General features: G+C 43.0%; 1 protein-coding gene across 4 annotated transcripts in view; it reads left to right on the top strand.

Annotated features, from left to right (window-relative positions):
- The window catches only part of LOC110491650 (potassium voltage-gated channel subfamily C member 1), a 77,548-nt gene that overhangs the window by 6,749 nt on the left and 51,208 nt on the right, over positions 1 to 19,591 (top strand). For 3 of the 4 annotated variants that reach the window (XM_036946538.1, XM_021565255.2, XM_036946537.1), the window contains exon 1: positions 3,755 to 4,378. In XM_036946538.1, the coding sequence (XP_036802433.1) occupies positions 3,755 to 4,378 (624 nt within the window). Of the gene's footprint in view, positions 1 to 3,704; positions 4,379 to 19,591 lie in introns of those variants that run through there. The other variant, XR_005036480.1, reaches the window with a different exon arrangement.

Raw genomic sequence — 19,591 nt, 5'->3', positions numbered from 1 at the left:
CTTGTTGTTGTTTGTGTAGGCTATTAATTATGACCAAATAATAACCAAATAAACCCCAACTCTACATAAAGTAAAAAATGTTTACTGCATTTTGAAGAATAGGGATTTAAAAAGTAATCATTGCTCTATGCAGATAGTTCAAGATTCTTTGTCCCCCACCCCCCAACCCTTGGACTTTGGGTGCACTAGATTTGAGTAGAGCCCCTATCCGATTCCATGCATAGGAAAACAGCAGTGCCTGCTGTCCATGGTGCTGAAATGTTATCTCTCAATAATACCTTGGACTACGCAGATAGTTCCAGATTTACACTCCCCCCACCTTGGGGTTCGGGTGCAGTAGAGCCCCTGTCCCGTCCCATGCATAGGAAAACAGCCGTGTCTGCTGTCCATGGTGCTGAAATGGTATCCATCAACAACACATTGGCCTATCTATGCAGGTATTTCAAAATAGAAATCCCCCCCTTGGACTTTGCGTGCATTAGAGTCAACTAGAACCGCTATTCCGTCCCATGCATAGGAAAACAGCAGTGTATGCTGTCCATGGTGCTGAAATGTTATCCCTCAACAATACATTGGTCTATCTATGCAGGTTTTAAAAAAAACAATCATTCCCCCTTGGACTTTGGGTGCACTAGAGTCAACTCGAATCCCTATTCCGTCCCATGCATAGGAAAACAGCAATGTCTGCTGTCTATGGTGCTGAAATGTGATCCCTCAACAATACATTGGTCTATCTATTTCATGCAGATAGTTTAAGATTCTCTATTTCCGTCCCCTGTGGGTGCAGTAGAGACTCTATCCCGTCCCATGCAGTGCTGCTGTCCATGGTGCTGAAATCTGATCGCTTAATTAACAATAGAAGTGCTTCTCTGCTGGAATCTCCCTCAGTTCTAAGATGACCGTTGGTTAGATCTCATTACTGGGTTTCTTTTCTGGTTCATTTGTCAAAATAAGCCATTTCAAGTTATTTAATGTATCTTTCTTTCTTGCTTCAACTCTCCTGTATCTTTATATCGTCCTTTGAAATAGTCCATTTGCAGTAAACACACAAAAACAAAACACTGATATGATTTTGCAGTGTTCTTAAATTCAAAGTGCTCCTGGCATTTTTTGTTGAGCAAGCAATATCAGGCGTACTGCAGTGAAGACTACTGCCAAGTTTTACTTGGGCAGTCAAGACTGAGGAATTGGAATCCTGTCTTACCTATCTATTACTCTACTAGTACTTATTATTAGATTTCTGTGACGTATACATACATCAACTGTCCCCAAATCTGTGTATCTTAAGTATCTAATGTCCTGTCAGTCTCTAATCCCTCTAAGTACTGTTCTCAGACCTGTGCTTATATCTGTTCCATATGCTGCCAGTCCATCCCATGCAGCAGCCTCTGATAGTTGGTAAACCTTACCTGAGTGGAGGCTCTCTTGAATTCTGGAATCTTTATATCTAGATAATGTTTCATACAAAGCACAAAACTAGAAAGAAATTAGCAGAAAACAGTCCAAATAGAAAAAAAGATTGAAAACGAGTTCCAAGTTAAAGATGCACTTTGGAAAAGTCTTAAAAGTTGTTTGTGCTGTTGAGAAAGTAAAAAAAAGCTGAAGACAAGACATTGACAATGTTGTTGAAGAGAGAAAAAAATGCATCACGCTAAATGTAAATGGTTTGAGAAAAAAGTCCCCAAAGAAATGAACGGGTGATAAAATAGTAAAGAGCAAAGTGGGAGACTTTTTGAGAAAAAAAGAACTAAATGAGGGGAGAAAGGAAGGAAAGTGCGAGTGGGGAAGAAAGAAATAACGCTCGAGTAAAATGCTGTGAAGAAAAAGAAGGAAAAGAGAAGAGGAGTGCAGAGGTGGGACGAGAAGGGGGACACTGGGAAAGGAAAGAGAGAGTGTGAGATGAGGAGGAAACTGAAGTCCAGATTCCCCTTGAATGAAATGTGAGCCCCTTATGCGGAATATGAGATTGAGGGAACAAGGAAGAGAGAGAGAGAGATAGAGAGAGAGCAAGAGAGGGGAAGGGAGGGCTAAAGATTGAGAGAGCGCTGGAGAGGGGGTAGGACGAGGAAGAGGGGGAGGAAAGGGGCGTATTCCATTAGAATAGAAAAGGAGGTAAACAACATGCATATGGTTTACAGTATGCAGAGGCTTTGTATTGAAGAACACCTTTTCAGAAGGAAATGGATTCTACACTGACAATGCACTGCAATGTTGATGTGCTAACCTTGCGAGGGGCAGGAGAGAAAGCAAATAATTCTGGCTTTTTACTGCAGTGGAATTCATTCACTTGTATAGCGCACTCTCTCTCCCTCTGCCTCGCTCTCATCCTCTCTCTCTCGCTCTCTGTCTCTCTCTCCCTCTTTCCCTGCTTCTCAATCTCTCTCTCTCTCGCTGGCTCTCATCATCTCTCTCTCCCTACCTCTCATTCTCTCTCTGCCTCTCATCCTCTCTCTATCTCTCCCTGCCTCTGTCTCTGTCTCTCTCTGTCTTGCTCTCTCTCTCTCTTCCATTCCCTCTAGCTTTCCCGTCCCCAGGTATTTGTTGAGCATCACTTGTTTTTCCCGATCTAGATTATTTCTATCCTTTCCGATCACTCCATTAAAAAGCTGATTTCTGATCTGTCTCTCACTCCCCACTCCTCTCTATTTTCCCCTCTCTCTCTCCCTCTCTCTTACACATGTACACACACACGCGCGCGCGCACGCACGCACGCACGCACGCACGCACACACACACACACACACACATAAACACACACACACACACATAAACACACACACACATACACACACAAACCACCTAACGTCAGAAAAGCATTAGGGACTTAGAGAAAGGAAAAGCGAAGGAGCGAAATTTATCCCTGATTTGTTATGTTATACCTCCTTCAAATTCTCTCCCTCGTTCTCTCGTTCTCATCCCTCCTCGGATACTCTCCTTCTCTCTCTCCCCAACGACACACACACACACACACCCCTCTCGCTCTCTCTCTCTCTCTGCTATTTGGTACCGAGGCAAGCAGATTGCAGTGGAGGGGATGGGGGTTCGCTCTGCTGGGGTCTTTAGTGGCCTAATTAGAGATACTATATCAATGAATTGGGAGAAATTAGAATCCTTTTGGAATCAGGTACAGTGTACATCATCTTACAGTAACAGCAGCACGAGGCACAAAATGGAACCAGTCGAATAAGAGTGATACTAGGTGCTGAAATATGAAATGGAAGATATTTTGCTTATAGCACATTCATAACACAACATGTATTTTTAAATGCTCACGCAGTAGTCCGGTGGTCTCCGTTTTTGCCTTGCTTTAAACTCATCTTATTATTTTCATATTTCAGCCTACACATTTTAAGTGTATCATCAATGTTGAATCAAACATGTGACATTCTCCGCATTTCACTCATTTATTGCTGTATGTTAGTGACTGAATATAGACTAGGCCTACATCTCTCCTGTCTTCTGGTGAATATTACTTATCTGAACAGCCTTGATAAACCAACTTTACATTCAACCTGTTTTATCTATTGAAATCGTTCTTTCTTTATAGCCTAATGAACCGGCTGCAAGGTCATTTACTACACTCTATGCGCATTACATAAGGAATTATAGCAGTAACTGAAAAACGATTACTGTTTCTAATGTTCATATTTTATACATACATACCTTTCCTTTTTGCTAAAATGATGTCCCTTTCTCTACCCGCAGACTCCTCCTCCCTCCGTTTTCTCTCCTCCTCTCCCTCCCCCAGTTCTTCTATGCTCAGTTCGGTCTGCGTCTCCTCTTTCAAAGGGCGCAAGGGTGGGAACAAGTCATCCAACAAAGCATGTTACACTGCAGACATGACTTGTCCGTCGGAAAGCGAGAAAATCGTGATCAACTGCGGGGGGGTGCGGCATGAAACCTATCGAAGCACCCTAAAAACGTTGCCCGGTACCCGCTTATCTTGGCTTACCGAACCGGACGCCTTTAGCAACTTCGATTACGACCACAAAAACGACGAGTTCTTCTTCGATCGCCACCCATCCGTCTTTTCATTCATCCTCAACTATTACCGCACAGGGAAGTTGCACTGTCCGAACGATGTGTGCGGCCCACTGTTCGAAGAGGAGCTGGCATTCTGGGGCATCGATGAGACGGACGTGGAGGCTTGTTGCTGGATGAATTACCGGCAACACAGGGACGCAGAGGAGGCGTTGGACAGCTTTGAGAATCCCGAACCGGAGTTGCCAGAAGACGACCCAGCTCTACCAGGAGGCGCAGATGGGGACATGAAAAGACTGTGCTTGCATGAGGACGGAAGGAAAAAGACTTGGTGGGAAATCTGGCGGCCCAGAATGTGGGCCCTTTTTGAAGACCCTTATTCCTCTAAATACGCCCGGGTGAGTGGCTCTTTGTTATGGTTGACTGCTTAAAATGTCATATTACATTTGTCATTCCAACTTTGACCACAAATATCTGAGTCGCAATAAGTTGTTGAAAGTTTATAAAAATGAGCTTCCCTTACTAAACAACCAGTATACGTCTAGTTGACATGAATAATGCCACCTGAGATTTTCGTTCAATAAGCCATCATAATCGAGCAGGCCACTTCGGTAGGCTTTGACTTCCTTGACAGTTTGCTTGTGACTAACGGATGCTGAATAATTAATTGTGTTAGCATGTGAAAAAAAAATGAAAAATCGTATGGCTCCTATGTTAATTCCAGATCGTAGACTATAAAGTAGCCTACGTGTTGATATTGTTTCGTTATGAGGGTGCTGCCAAGTCAATGAGTTGACAGTGATACTGATAACATATATATTTGAATCATAATCCACCAAATGTATGTTTTCATAGTAATATTGTCGAGATAATTTAGCGTGCTGTAACAGGTCCCATACCTGCATCCAAACGCACTTTTTTTCTCCGTCCCCCTCCGGTAGCCAACTCAAACACTCCTCATTAGCCTGTTTGTGTCGATGCGCCTATACACGCTGAGTTTGATTTATTATGTTATTTATTTCATTTGAGCCTTCATGCGACCTCGAAACTGGAACATAAAACAAGTCTTCTTTTCGTATTTCCCCATTTGCCCTCGGTGATTCTCATTTTTGGCGAGTGTATCTGTCCCCCATTACAGTGCGAGGCTATGATAAAGCCCCTCCATGCACGCTTTTCAGACCCATTTCCTAGAAGCTGCGTTCGTTTCGAATCAGCTGGTTCTCAAGCTAATAGTAACGAGACCCGAGGTGCCGAATGTAAAAATGCTTTTACCGTTTGATGATTGATTCTCTTTGATAGTGCAAACGTCAAACATAGCATAATATACGGGTAGCAAGAAGAAGGATACAGGGTTTTTGATGAAGATGTATAGATTAAAATAACTGGATTGAATAGGCTATGTTTCTTCATCCACACATGCCATTATGAAATAACATGTAGTCTATGCTCAATTAGCTGGCCATACAGTTTGCTTTGTGTATAAAGATGTTAAAATCATGCATGTTGTAAAAATCATGCACACTCCTATTGATGTTGAGTACCATACACGTTTCCTCGTTGATGACACTGCAAAACACTCCTCTTTAGGCACATACACAGGCAGACAACAGACAAAACAACACCTGCAGCGCAAACATGTATAGATCCAAGTACCTGTACTGTATGTGCAAAAATAAGTATACAAACACACACACACACACACACACACACACGCACACACGCACGCTCGCACCCCCCCATCCTACACACACTGCATCTCTCTCTCTAGTCCAGTCTAACCTGACTGTAGAAACTACGCAACTGTCCACGTCCAGTATCTGGTCTCAGCACAGGAAGAGCTGTGTCTCAGGGTTAGATAGATATATCATCAGGATTGGGTCACCTGATCTTTCCCTTTGGCAGGCATTGGCTTTAATGTTGGATAACAGGAAGTGCCTCTCTATTGGGCGCTCCAGCCGATGGCGGAGACCACATGAGTAGGATGGATTCCTGACCGGCACTCCAGGGTTTCTTGAACCGGAAGACATGGGTGGCGAGCTTGTGACTGACGGATCTACATATGATCAGCAATCAATGATCAGAGACATTATTCATAGTACTATTCAACGGGCTGTTTTTTTTTTATTGCGCACGAGTGCACGTGGTGCATATACCGTAGCACAACACACACACACACACACACACACACACACACACACACACACACACACACACACACACAGACAGACAGACAGACAGACAGACAGACAGACAGACAGACAGACAAGCTGCTGTCTGTGCTGGCTTTTCTGCTGCAGTAGACACGGGGAGAGAAAGGAGGGGGAGCACCGGCGAGAGAGAGAGAGGGGATGATGAGAGAGAGGGAAAGGTGGAGCGACAGAGATGGAGAGGGAATAGATAGGGACGGGGATAGAGAAAGGGAGAGAAAGAGATGGGTAAAGAGAGAGAGAGAGAGGAAGGAGAGATATAGTGGCAGGAGGGCAGAGACGGAGATGGGGGTATCGCTAGAGAGAAATAGACGTTGGGAGGTGTGTGTGTGTGTGTGTGTGTGTGTGTGTGTGTGTGTGTGTGTGTGTGCTGGATTCATCTTCCATCCGCAATGAAGGCTTTAGCAATCCAATCTGCAATGCAATCTGATATTTGATTGATTATCTTCTCTTTTTGTCTGCATTTCAATTCAGTATTTTTTTTTCGCCCTTTAAAATGTAAAGATGTTTAAACATGAATTGAGGCTTTGTTTTTAAGTGATATTATAGGAATATTTTACCATCTCATTTGGTATTGACGCCATATGGCTCTGGATGTGGTGTATTATTCTACTTAGCATCTTCTATTGATCCCTAATGGCTCGAGATTGAGTTTCACAGTGCGATTAATCACAGTGTCATCACATAATTGACATTCCTTGATCCTAACTTAATATAACCTCAATAGAATTCTTGTTAACGGTGTTTTTTTGTCGCAATTTCTCCCGTTAACTCATTTCCAACAACAAAGGAGATCTTGATGTTTATGAACCGGTATTTTAACGATTGGAATCAGCTGTGGTCTAATTAGATTGTATTGCTTGTCAATCAAGTTGGTCAACAGAACAGTGGTAATGTGTACCCAATAGATTTCTGCGGAATGCAGTCTTTGTAGATATTCTAATAGCGTAAAACTTCAATTAAACACTGAGTCCCAAATAGAGGCCTGTCCCTTTTAAAAGCCCGGTATCGGCACTCAATTCAGCAAATAAACGCCTGTTTCAAATAACGGCAGGTCTAAGTGAATTGTTTAAGAGTGAACATTAGCGAGTAACATAAAGATTGTGCGAAAGACGATTAATGAGAGCAAAATCATTGCAGTGAATGAGACATCAGTGTCTCATTCAAGAGGAGAGGTGCAAAGAGCGAGAGAATGGCGCTGAAGCATGAAATCGGGAGTGTATGATAAGCAGCCTAGTCTTTGCAAGTCTGATCTGCGATGGATCTGTTATTATGTTTATACTGGTGATATTTGGTCATAATAAACAGTGTGGTAGTCTTTTCAACATTTTATTGAGCAAAAGCTGTGTGCATTAAGGAAATAGAGGCCTGGCTCAAATAGAAGCCTGTTTCCAATAAGCACCAGTTGTGTTCAGTGTAGAGCTGGGCGATATGGACAAAAATCCATATCGGGATAAATTGCCTGAATTGATGTGATAATGATAAACAGGACGTTAAGTTTACAATATTAATGTGCAGCAGAGTTTAAAAAAAAAAATCCTTTAAACTAGACTGTTTGAACTTTAGACTGTTTGTAACCATCGATTGTCCAATTAACAATCATCCATATGAGCAAACTTACATAATTTCAAACGTCACATCCCTCTAGTATAGGCTACTTATTGTAACAAACGATATCAGCAAAATACCGGTATGGTCGGTGGCGATCATTTTCGGTTTGTCGTCCCAGCTTTAGTTCAGTGATTGAAGCAAATAAACGGCCAGGCTATCAATGGAAGGTAGACACGGTGAGGCATGGTGAGGAACACGGTGAGACACGGTGAGACACGGTGAGGCATGGAATTACTATAAGCGGTGAGCACGCTTTGTGATATGCTATCACAGTTCTATCACCACGGCATATATTTGTGCCTGCTCTACCGATACAAGAACATACAGTAGAACCCAATAGAATGTGTTTGATCCTATTTCTGTTCATTCAGGAAATCACTTGCACCACGTCCATTTAACCTTTTTACTGCAGCGGGCTAAATCAGGGTCACACAGAGTGTTTCTTGGTAGTCTGACACGCGTCTAACTTGAAACAAAAGTATACGCCTCAAGGGCTTCAAAAAAAGAAGACACCCGCACCGCGTCAGACGTAGAGTTGAAATGTTTCCAGATTTGAGTTTGCATCCCAATATTAACCTCATACACATCACAGAACACTGGAAGATAACAAAACCGTTTGACATAGAAACACTGGATAAACCCAAATAATGTTGATTAAGTATGTCATTCTGACAAATATGATTAGCATTACACCCGTTGAGGCCACTAGGTCATTTGACTGCACGAAAGGCCTACAACAAAAACATGACTTATGACAGTCATAGAGACATTCAGTTATTTCTTCCTCTACAGTGGAATGGTACGATTGTCCGTCACTAACTATGACTAGCTATGACTGACATAGCTCATTTGTGGTCTGTTTTGCACATCGTATACATTATGAACCTCACCCATACCTTTTTCACACTATCATGCCTATCATGCCTACCCAAACCAAACTGTGCTGGCTCCTATTCACATGGTCCTTTTTTTAGGCCTTGTCTGATACCCTCTCTCAAGCGTCACACATACAGTATGATTGAACCTGGCTGTGTTGGCTGTGTCAGTGTTGTTGGGGCAGCGTTGCGTCCTGGTTGAGGGTTCAGACCCCCCGGTGGTTCATTGTTGGCTGTTCTTCTCTACTGTGTTCAGTGTCAGAGCGCAACCTTCCTGTCATAAACACAAACGTGACCAGAACAGGGTGTGTTCGGGTAGAAAACACTGTGCTGGCCAGGAAATAAAAAGGTGGCCTATTAACAGTGGTTCCTATATGTAGAACAGTAGTTATTGGACAATATGCTTGGGGCAGGGTTTGGGTGACTTTGCCATTGTCGGTGCGGGGACATTGCGTTCGTTTTTCTGGGTACCTTGAATCTTGGAAGCTTGAATTCTCAAAGGAGTGAATGAGCGGATGGTATGTTTGGGACGGAAGTGGAGGTTTTCCTATCAAATATAATTGGTGTAGGTTTCAAAATTGGTAGTAGATTCTGAAAGCATATATATATATATATATATATATATATATATATATATATATATATATATATATATGCTTCACACGCAGCATATACAACAACATCCTCCTGTCTTCTTTTAGCGTAGACCGCTTGTGGCCTCTCTATTTCTGTACTGGGTCAGTTCTCATTTTGCGTAGTCGTGTGAGAGTTTTCCGCACCATTTTGCCCTGAAGCAACCACCTCCTACTCGGTGCAGTCTGGGTTTGTTTGGCGATACGTGCTGAACGGGACTGTGGATTGTCTGAGAGTCAGCCAATCATGGTGAGCCTCCCAGCCAATCATGGTGGCATCTCGTTCTTCTCCTCTCCTTGCTTCTTTGTGATTGGAGGAGAGCCCCAAGGATTCCTGCTGTGCTCTCCATTACATCACCATCCACATCAACGAGGGGCCCCAGAGCCAATGTTTCTGTCATTAAAGGGAACCACTCACTCAAGATCACAACGTGCTTCTCACCGTTAGAATAGTTGGGACTTGTCCTAAATGTGTGAAGCTCAACGCTTTCCCCCACACTGTTAATGTCCCAGTGCAGGTGATGATATCGCTTAGAAATAAATGAAATCAAATAAAAGTACATTGCCTTTGTATTGTGTAGTGGTTCGCTGAATGGAACACTTTAAGGGGTGGTTTCCCCAGACACAAATTAATCTTAGTCCTGGACTAAAAAAGTTATTTCAAAAGAGAATCTCCATTGAGACGGCTTTTTAGTCCTCGACTAGGTTTAATTTGTGTCTGGGGAAACCATCCCTTAAAGTGTTCCATTCAGCAAAGCACTACACAAGAAAAAAGGCAACATACAGAGGGTTTATTTCTAAGTGATATCCTCACCTGCACTGGTGAGTGTGTCTTAAAATATAAAATAAATATCCTTAATCTTCCACTACACTATGATTGATTCTCCAGTGTGTTCATTCAAAACCCGACTGTAACGAAGGCCTCTCACTTTCATTCTTGCTTTTTCCCCACTTATGAAATCCCTCTAAAAATAGAACGAGAGTAGCAAGGAGACAAGTCTTTAATCCCATTCTCTCTTGGCAGGTCTATCCCTCTGTTGCTTGCAGAATATCATCTGGCCCGTACGACCATTTGATATTAACAACGCTTACACCAAACAGGTTGACGCCGAAAATAGCCCGTGACACCACACCAACTGTTTGGCTGCCAGGTGAACATGGGTTGTTCATTTAGGAGCCACTCTCAGCGCTAAGCGAGTTTATTACGGGTACGGGAGAACTCATGGGAAGGGCATGACTAACGATTAGCAGACTTCCCTTTTTGGTGCACGTGTTTGGGAAAACCATCACGTTCGGTTTCCATTTTCCCCGACGAGGTGTTGTGCCCAGGTCTTCTCGTCTGGTGTTTGTATCAACCCAGCAATCCGAACCCCTCAATTTAGTGTAGTGTCAATGTAATACTATCTCTGTCTGTTGTTTGGTATTTTTGAGGATGGATGCGTGATATCGTGCCTAGGGAGAAAAGTGGACACAACAATCACGCGATTCGCATCAACACTTACTGTGAACTAACTGTAAACTGTAAACGTGCTTTGAAAAAAAACACATTTTCGTTGTTTCTCAGCCTTGAACTTTTCCATCCTAATATGTATTATGTTTCACACTATATAAAGTATTTTGCGATGACAATGCCTGTTGCAAGAGTGCCCTCCCTCCCTCGCTCCCTCCCTCCCTCGCTCCCTCCCAACCTCCCTCATAACCACCCTACATCTGTGCCTCCCACCCCATCCATCCATCCCTCCCACCCCCATCCATCCATCCCTCCCACCCTTCATCATCCATCCCCTGTTACCTCCCCCCTCCCTTACAAACTCCTCCTTCCAAAATTCCCACACAACCTCTTCCCCCCCCCCTGTCCTCCTCCGCAGTGGTAACCCCTTGTTACTTTCCGCCATCTCACTTCTCAAGCTGAAATCTGTTTGGACACCGGCGAGGCTGGAGAGTTCGGCTGGTGCCAGAACAGGATAAAGCGGTGCCCAACTGAAATCCCTTAAATCCAGTCAAAACACGGGAGAGCGAGGGAGGTTGAGGACTCAGTACTGTACACACCTATACATGCTGTTGTGTTCGGTGCAGACCCCGTCTTTCCCCACCCTATTATTTAAGTCCCTCAAAGCAACCTCGAGGACGGAAGCCTTGAGAAACCACATTATCTTCGATGGAGGGCTGAAGAGCTAGGCTGGACGGCCTGCCCCGCTTATCGATGGCAGGGAAAACACTTGACAGACAGAAAGTAGATGCCGTGCTTACCTCTTTAGGCAGTTTACGCCGACGAGAACTATATTATATACCTGAACACTGTACACACCTGTATACATGCACATTTTCTAATCTGCACACACTCCAACACATTAACCTTAACACTTTCCCCATAAACCTTCCTACTGCTTATTCACCCTCACGCTGTTCACATAAAACATGACCCGTACGTACACCTCTTCATTTACCGTTACGCTGTACACGCCTGCAGTATGAAGTACACATAAATCATGAATCATAGTACACACCTCTGCCCGTAAACCTTTACACTGTAAATGTCAGTGTACATTAACCAGCACACTGTAGCTACACACCAACAGCAAAGACACCACTTACTGTTCTCAGAGTCCACATAAGAGTCCACATAAACCTTTTTCCACTGTATTCAGATATGCCAATAAACCATGGAGTACTGTACTCACCTATGCACATTAACCAGTACACTGTAGCTACACACACGTACATCAGAACATTATACACAGAGCTCCACATTAACTTTTTATTCCACAGCTATGCACATAAACTAGTAGAATGGGTAGCAAGGTGCACATAAACCATTTGCTGGACCTGCAATTTGAATACAGAATAATTCTCTGGATTAGGAAGAATGTAACAATTAGCCTAAAATGCCGAAAAACTAAAAACTGTTGGTGTTATTTAGATGGTCAATTAAATCTCAGCAATTATCTGGCATTCTTGAGTCCTTCTCAGTTGCTGTAGCGCGATTGAAATGTCAAGGTCATTTTCGATTGAGCCGACATCGCTGTGAATGCGGTCTCCGCAAACATTGTCTTTAAAATTCTATTGCGCTGTAGCGCAGGTCTTCAGCGAGCCCTAAATGTTCAAATCTCAAAGAATGGACCTGTTGTCTTTTATATACGAGCTGTATTAGGGCTGGGTTCAATCCGTATCGCGGAAGATCTGCGTTGACATGTCAAGGGCATTTCCAATTGAGCCGTCATATGCAGTGTTCACCGTGAATGAGGCCTCAGCAAACGCGGGAACAATTCCTTTCAATTCCAGTCGAGCTGTAACGGGGTTTTCTTCGCGATACTTCTGCAATACGGATTGAATCCAGCCCTCAATTGTGTTACATCCATACATTGAAAAGACACAGACCCACCACCCATAAATACAAATACTGGCACGCATACAGACACACATCTATCCAATATATCGGAGACACATTCATCTGTTTCCCATCCCCATATCACCTTGGTTTGCCATAAAGCTGAGGTATGGGGCTGGAGGAATATAACCACACTCAAACTCATTGATGGAGCTATGGATGCAAGGACTGATACTTGGAGTGAGTAAATATATACAGCACCAGTCGAAAGTCTGGACACACCTACTGATTCAAGGGTTTTCCTTTATTTGGACTATTTTCTACATTGTAGAATAATAGCGAAGACATCAGAACGATGAAATAACACATATGGAATCATGTAGTAAGGAAAAAAGTGTTAAACAAATCAAAATATATTTTATATTTGAGATTCTTCAAAGTAGCCACCATTTGCCTTGATGACAGCTTTGCACACTCTTGGCATTCTCTCAACCAGCTTCGTGAGGCAGTCACCTGGAATGAATTTCAACTAACAGGTGTGCCTTGTTAAAAGTTCATTTGTGGAATTTCTTTCCTTAACGCTTTTGAGACAATCAGTTGTGTTGTGACAAGGTAGGTGTGGTATACAGAAGATATCCCTATTTGGTAAAAGGCCAAGTCCATATTATGGCAAGAACAGCTCAAATAAGCAAAGAGAAACAACAGTCTATAATTACTTTAAGACATGAAGGTCAGTCAATACAGAACATTTCAAGAATTTTCAAAGTTTCTTCAAGTGCAATCGCATACAACCATCAAGCGCTATGATGAACCTGGCTCTCATGAGGACCGCCACAGGAAAGGAAGACCCAGAGTTACCTCTGCTGGCAAGACCTGTACTCAGATTGATTGATTGAAAATATATCGTTTTAAAACAGACTGCTCTAAAACACGAGTCCTAAAGCATCTCGCGAGTTGTTGTGAGTTCCGTGAGGCAGGGTTATTTGCCTCTGGTATAAGGTTTGTGAGTGAGTATGCCTAGTTTGACAACGCGTGACGTTCGGCTCCGCTGTGGCTCCCTGTGCCCTGTGACACTTAAACAGTCATGCTGGATCACTGCTCATTCCAATAAAAAAAAATGACATGGGTAGGGAGGGTGCGACACTGGAACAATTCCTGTGTGACCATCTGCTAGCTCACGATGGTTCTACCCCGTAAGTCACTGGAGAGGGAAGAGCGAGCGAGCGAACGTTTGATAGCACCAGTGAATGACCGGTTTAAGAGAACATGTTATATTATGTCATATCGAAGGGGTTTATTAAAATGTCCCCCGTAAAGACTTGAAATGTAAGGTCTCAGATGGACCACCGTTTAAATGTCTCAAGGTCCTCACAATGAACAAATCGGAGTGCTCTCACGAGGCACAGATCTGAATGTCCTCACGAGGTAGGCAATAGGTAGCTCTACGAGGACATTTTTATTCACCCAGAGATTGACCTATTTTTAGCTCTTCACCGGCTTCTGGCCGGTAAAGTTGGGGGTGGTGAGTGAGTGGGTTGATGCTGGTTAGAGCTCTGAAATGTCCTTGGTGGTGAGTAAACCGCGGGAATCTGCAGTCGGTCTGTGTGCCCCATGTCTTTCCTGTTTCTCTTACAAAGCCGTTTTTTCGTCACGATGAGAGAGAGAGAGAGAGAGAGAGAGAGAGGGGGGGGTGAAGAGAGAGAGGGAGAGAGGGGGGGATGAAGAGAGAGAGAGAGAGAGAGGGGGGGATGAAGAGAGAGAGAGGGGGGATGAAGAGAGAGAGAGAGAGAGGGGGGGATGAAGAGAGAGAGAGAGGGGGGGGGATGAAGAGAGAGAGGGAGAGAGGGGGGATGAAGAGAGAGAGAGAGGGGGGGATGAAGAGAGAGAGGGAGAGGCAGACAGACAGGCACTCAGTCATCACAGCTTATAGAACATGGACAGCTTTGCCAAACTAGGAAAAGAGAAAGAGGCATACCTGGCCAGTTGCACAACTGAACACATTCAACCCGAAATGTGTCTTCTGCATTTAACCCAACCCCTCTGAATCAGACTATCGCTCAGGCTTTCAGACAGTGTAAGCAGGGAGGACGGGGGGGGACGAAGGGGGGTGAGGGGGGTTGTGTCGCAAGGACAAACGACACATAGTCCGCTGCAGTGATCTGGATCGAATACAACGCAGAAAATGAGATGGACATGTGACGTGTTGATCATAGAGCACGGTGTGTTTGTGTGAGCTGACTGATTCAACACGCCACAGAGTTGCCGTAAGTTATAAAGGGCATCACAGTAGCTGGTAATTACATTTTCTGCCGAATAAAATAGGGTTCTCCGGGATTCAGTCATTTGACCAATTAGCAGAAGGTACACTTTTAGAAAGAAAAGGTGATGTCTAGAACCTGACGGAGTTATTTGGCTGTCCCCATAGGAGAACCCTTTGAAGAACTATTTTTGGTTCCAGGTAGAACCTTTTTGGGTTCCATGTAGAACCCTTCCCAAAGAGGCTTCTCCATGGAACCCAAAATGGTTATACCTGGAACCAAAAAGGGTTGTCCTATGTGGACAGCTGAAGAACCCTTTTGGAACCTTTTTTTCTAAGGCTGTAGCATGTGAGAGGACTTAGTTTTTAGTAACACCCTGTGGCTTCGATCCTGTGTACTTCTCTCTCTTTACTTACGTCCTTGGTGTGTGTACAGTACATAATCACACACTTCCGAAACAGACACGCACTCACGTGTGTACGCAAGGTGCCACAAACACACACCCATGCATCTCAATCACACCCCCCCCCCCCCCCCCAACCTCATGCCCTTCATTGTCCCGCAGAGTCCCGTGTTAGATGACCCCTGTCTGGGGCTCCAGTCTCAGTCTCGCTTCGCCGCTGGGTCTTCATAGCTCTGGCGCACCAGGTTCTTCCCTAACCCGCCTCTCCCCCTATCCAGTCTAGTCTCCCTGGGGTGCAGACTTGGCCGGTGTTCCTTCCTCCACACCTTTTCCGGTATATCTATCTGGTGCTGCGTTTTCCCTCACTTCTTCTCAAGTAGCTGTCACCTGATTCCCCTTAGCACCAAAGTGAGAGGCGGGGGTGGTGGGGATGTGGCTGGCGGCAGAGGGGTCTCTGGCTACATTCCAATATCATTGTAGAATGAAACCCAATGGGAAGTTTGTTTTTGTGCTTACTACAGCGTTTTACCAACACAACCATACATTGGGCATACATTGTAAGTGGTAGTGTATTGGGCATGCATTCTAAGTGGTAGTGTATTGGGCATGCATTGTAAGTGGTAGTGTATTGGGCATGCGTTGTACGTGGTAGTGTATTGAGCATGCATTGTAAGTGGTAGTGTATTGGGCATGCATTCTAAGTGGTAGTGTATTGGGCATGCGTTGTACGTGGTAGTGTATTGGGCATGCATTCTAAGTGGTAAGTGGCCATTATGGATTTTGGAACGTAGCCAAATCTTATGTCGATGGTTTCTTGTCTCTTCGTATTGCGGAGCTATGGTACTTCCTCATTCTTGCTATTTTACTGCTATGAATGTGCTTGAAAGTTTGCTTTCGTTCTGGTATTGAGAAAAGTGCACACTACTAATATCTATAACAAGCTTCTCGGTGATTGCTAAACACAGAACAAGTCATCATTTGGTGTCTTACAATGATGCTTATTGACATATTTCATGGACCATCACACTGAAGAAGCATAAAGGGCCAATGCAGCCGTTTTTATATCAATATCAAATCATTTCCGAGTAAGAATTTAGTACCTTACTACAACAGAGTTCTATTAAAATGGGCAAAAATTGCTTTTTTAGCAACAAAAAAAAAATCTCAAGCAAGAGTGGGGAGGGGAAAACTAGTTGGTATTGGCAGAGAAGTTTATAACTTTATTTGTTATTGGTCTTATTAACCAATTTATCGCATGGTGATGTCACCATGGAAAGCCAAAACTCCCTCTCCTTCAAACCTGCTGATTAGAAGGTCCTGTGTAGATTGTGTTTTCAACCAGCAACTATCATGAAATGACACAGATACATTTTCGTTCACACTTTTACAGTGCTAGTTTTATCAGCTGTTGCACGATATGATACAAAACACAGGGAAAACGGCACTTTGACTCCACTGGGCCTTTAACTTGCTTAATGACCGTAATATCGTATACTAGATCTCAAATACCATGAACTTTTTTTTATGTGTACAATTCAAAATAACCTTAAATAAATACAGTAGAACATCCGAACTCCTATATGACAGCACTGTTGAGAAACCTTTTGGTATGGGAAGTCACAGTTACTCAAATCCACTGGGAGAATTCCTCATTTCAATTCAAAATAACATGGGGAGAGAAAAACGACTTACCCCTTTTCCCCGTCTCTTCTTTTTCTGTCCCCACTTTCAGGCTCTGTCCATTTCACACACTACCTACCCACAGGGTGCTGCTTTCTCACACTCACTGTGTTGCGAGCCCCACCAGGCCATTGTTCAGCATAAAACAAGTGAGAAGTTTCGTACGGTTGTACCTTCATTTTACATAGCTGAAATCAGGGGAACGAAAGTGATCTGTAGTGTTCCCGAGAACTAGTCAATAATGTGTTCAAAAAGGATTCCTAATGTCTACAGTAGTGTAGAATTTGTAAGTCAGTGGGGTGATGATGCCTATAATAGAGTAAACACACTCCAAGTCACGTCACGTCATGATGTTCAGTGCTTCAAGCCAAACCCCCTCCATGTCCACCCATCCCTCCCCACCTGTGATATTTCAGACGCATATCACGCCTGCATTACCTGACCAATCCAACATGTAAATAACTAGCTTACCAGTTCCATAGCAAGCTGCTCCGTCTGCGCTAATTGGTGGAGTAAATGAATTCGCTGAATGTAAAAACAACGTTGATTTAATGGGTACATTTTTTTTGTTACTTTTCCGAAAAGGAACTATATGAACCTGTACTTTTGGGGGGTGTGGGGGGGGGGTTGAACTTGTTGTTCAGGACATTATTATGCTGGATGGAAACACTGGAATGGGGGGGGGGGAATGAATAAGGGGTTCTGTTTAATCTCTGGTTGAAGTAGAAAGTCCAATTTATAACGTACTGTTAAACAGTTACTTTAGTAATGATGATGACGAAGAAGATTTTAATAATAATGATGATGATGATGATGATGATGATGATGATGCACTTGGTCTAACTCAAATCCTTGTCACCGACTCCAGGTGAAATCCAAAGTCAAAGCTTTTAAACCAAGAAGGTACTTCATATAACTCTTCATATAAGGTTTCAGTCAAAACCCCCTTAAGATACTACACCAATGAACCACTTGGCAGGTAGCCTAGCGATTAAGAGCGTTGGGTTTGAATTCCCGAGCCGGCAAGGTGGAAAAATCTGCTGTTCTGCCCTTGAGCAAGACAGTGATACTGACTTAGGAATGGTACTCAAGGGCAGAACGGCACTTTTCCAGCTCAGGGATTCAAACCAGAAACCTTGCCAATACTGGCCCAATGCCCGTAACCGCGAGGCTACCTGCCAAGTGGTTCATGTATTATCTTAAGGGGGTATGACTGAAACCTTATATGAAGAGTTATATGAAGTACCTTCTTGGTTTAAAAGCAACAGCAACTGCTTCCCGGGCGCCGATGATGTCGATGAAGGCACCCCTTCCCCCCCACATCTCTCTGATTCAGAGAGGTTGGGTTAAATGTGAGAAAACACATTTCAGTTGAATACATTTAAGTTGTAAAGCTGACCAGGTATCCCCTTTCCCTTCCCTAAAATGTAACCTACCGTACAAGTTGCCCTTGACGAGCAGATATCATAGCCGACTGCGGTTGTGTCATTATGCTTTGAACTCTTGAAGGAAAGATCCTACACGAAATCGAATTGATGGTGGTTATACCGTAGTAACAATGATCCAATATCAGAGTAATGGAACACGGTGTTCTGTTAATAATGGAACACAGTGTTATGTTAATAATGGAACACAGTGTTATGCTAATAATGGAACACAGTCTTATGTTAATAATGGAACACAGTGTTATGTTAATAATGGAACACAGTGTTATGTTAATAATGGAACACAGTCTTATGTTAATAATGGAACACAGTGTTATGTTAATAATGGAACACAGTCTTATGTTAATAATGGAACACAGTGTTATGTTAATAATGGAACACAGTCTTGTGTTAATAATGGAACACAGTGTTATGTTAATAATGGAACACAGTGTTATGTTAATAATGGAACACAGTGTTATGTTAATAATGGAACACAGTGTTATGTTAATAGTGGAACACAGTGTTATGTTAATAATGGAACACAGTGTTATGTTAATAATGGAACACAGTGTTATGTTAATAATGGAACACAGTGTTATGTTAATAATGGAACACAGTCTTATGTTAATAATGGAACACAGTCTTATGTTAATAATGGAACACAGTGTTATGTTAATAATGGAACACAGTCTTATGTTAATAATGGAACACAGTGTTATGTTAATAATGGAACACAGTCTTATGTTAATAATGGAACACAGTGTTATGTTAATAATGGAACACAGTCTTGTGTTAATAATGGAACACAGTGTTATGTTAATAATGGAACACCGTGTTATGTTAATAATGGAACACAGTGTTATCTTAATAATGGAACACTGTGTTATGTTAATAATGGAACACAGTGTTACATTGTTATGTTAATAACGGAACACAGGCGATATGTTCATTTAAGTCATTTATCTATCGTACACTCAAGGTCATTCGAAATACACCTACATCAATTTAGCACTTTTACATTCATTTGACATGATTGTCCAGCCAAAATATTATCACTATTTGACAGAGTCTCACTTCCTAAAACACGGCCATGTGAGGCAGTGGAGGAGCAGTATTTGGCTGTTGATCCCTGTCCTTGGTGCTGAAAGGAGAGAAGGTCTCGCTAAAGCAGTGGTTGTCATGGTGACACA

Source organism: Oncorhynchus mykiss, chromosome 16 (assembly GCF_013265735.2).
Source record: "Oncorhynchus mykiss isolate Arlee chromosome 16, USDA_OmykA_1.1, whole genome shotgun sequence".
Taxonomy (NCBI): domain Eukaryota; kingdom Metazoa; phylum Chordata; class Actinopteri; order Salmoniformes; family Salmonidae; genus Oncorhynchus; species Oncorhynchus mykiss.
This window is presented reverse-complemented; position numbering and strand designations above follow the sequence as displayed.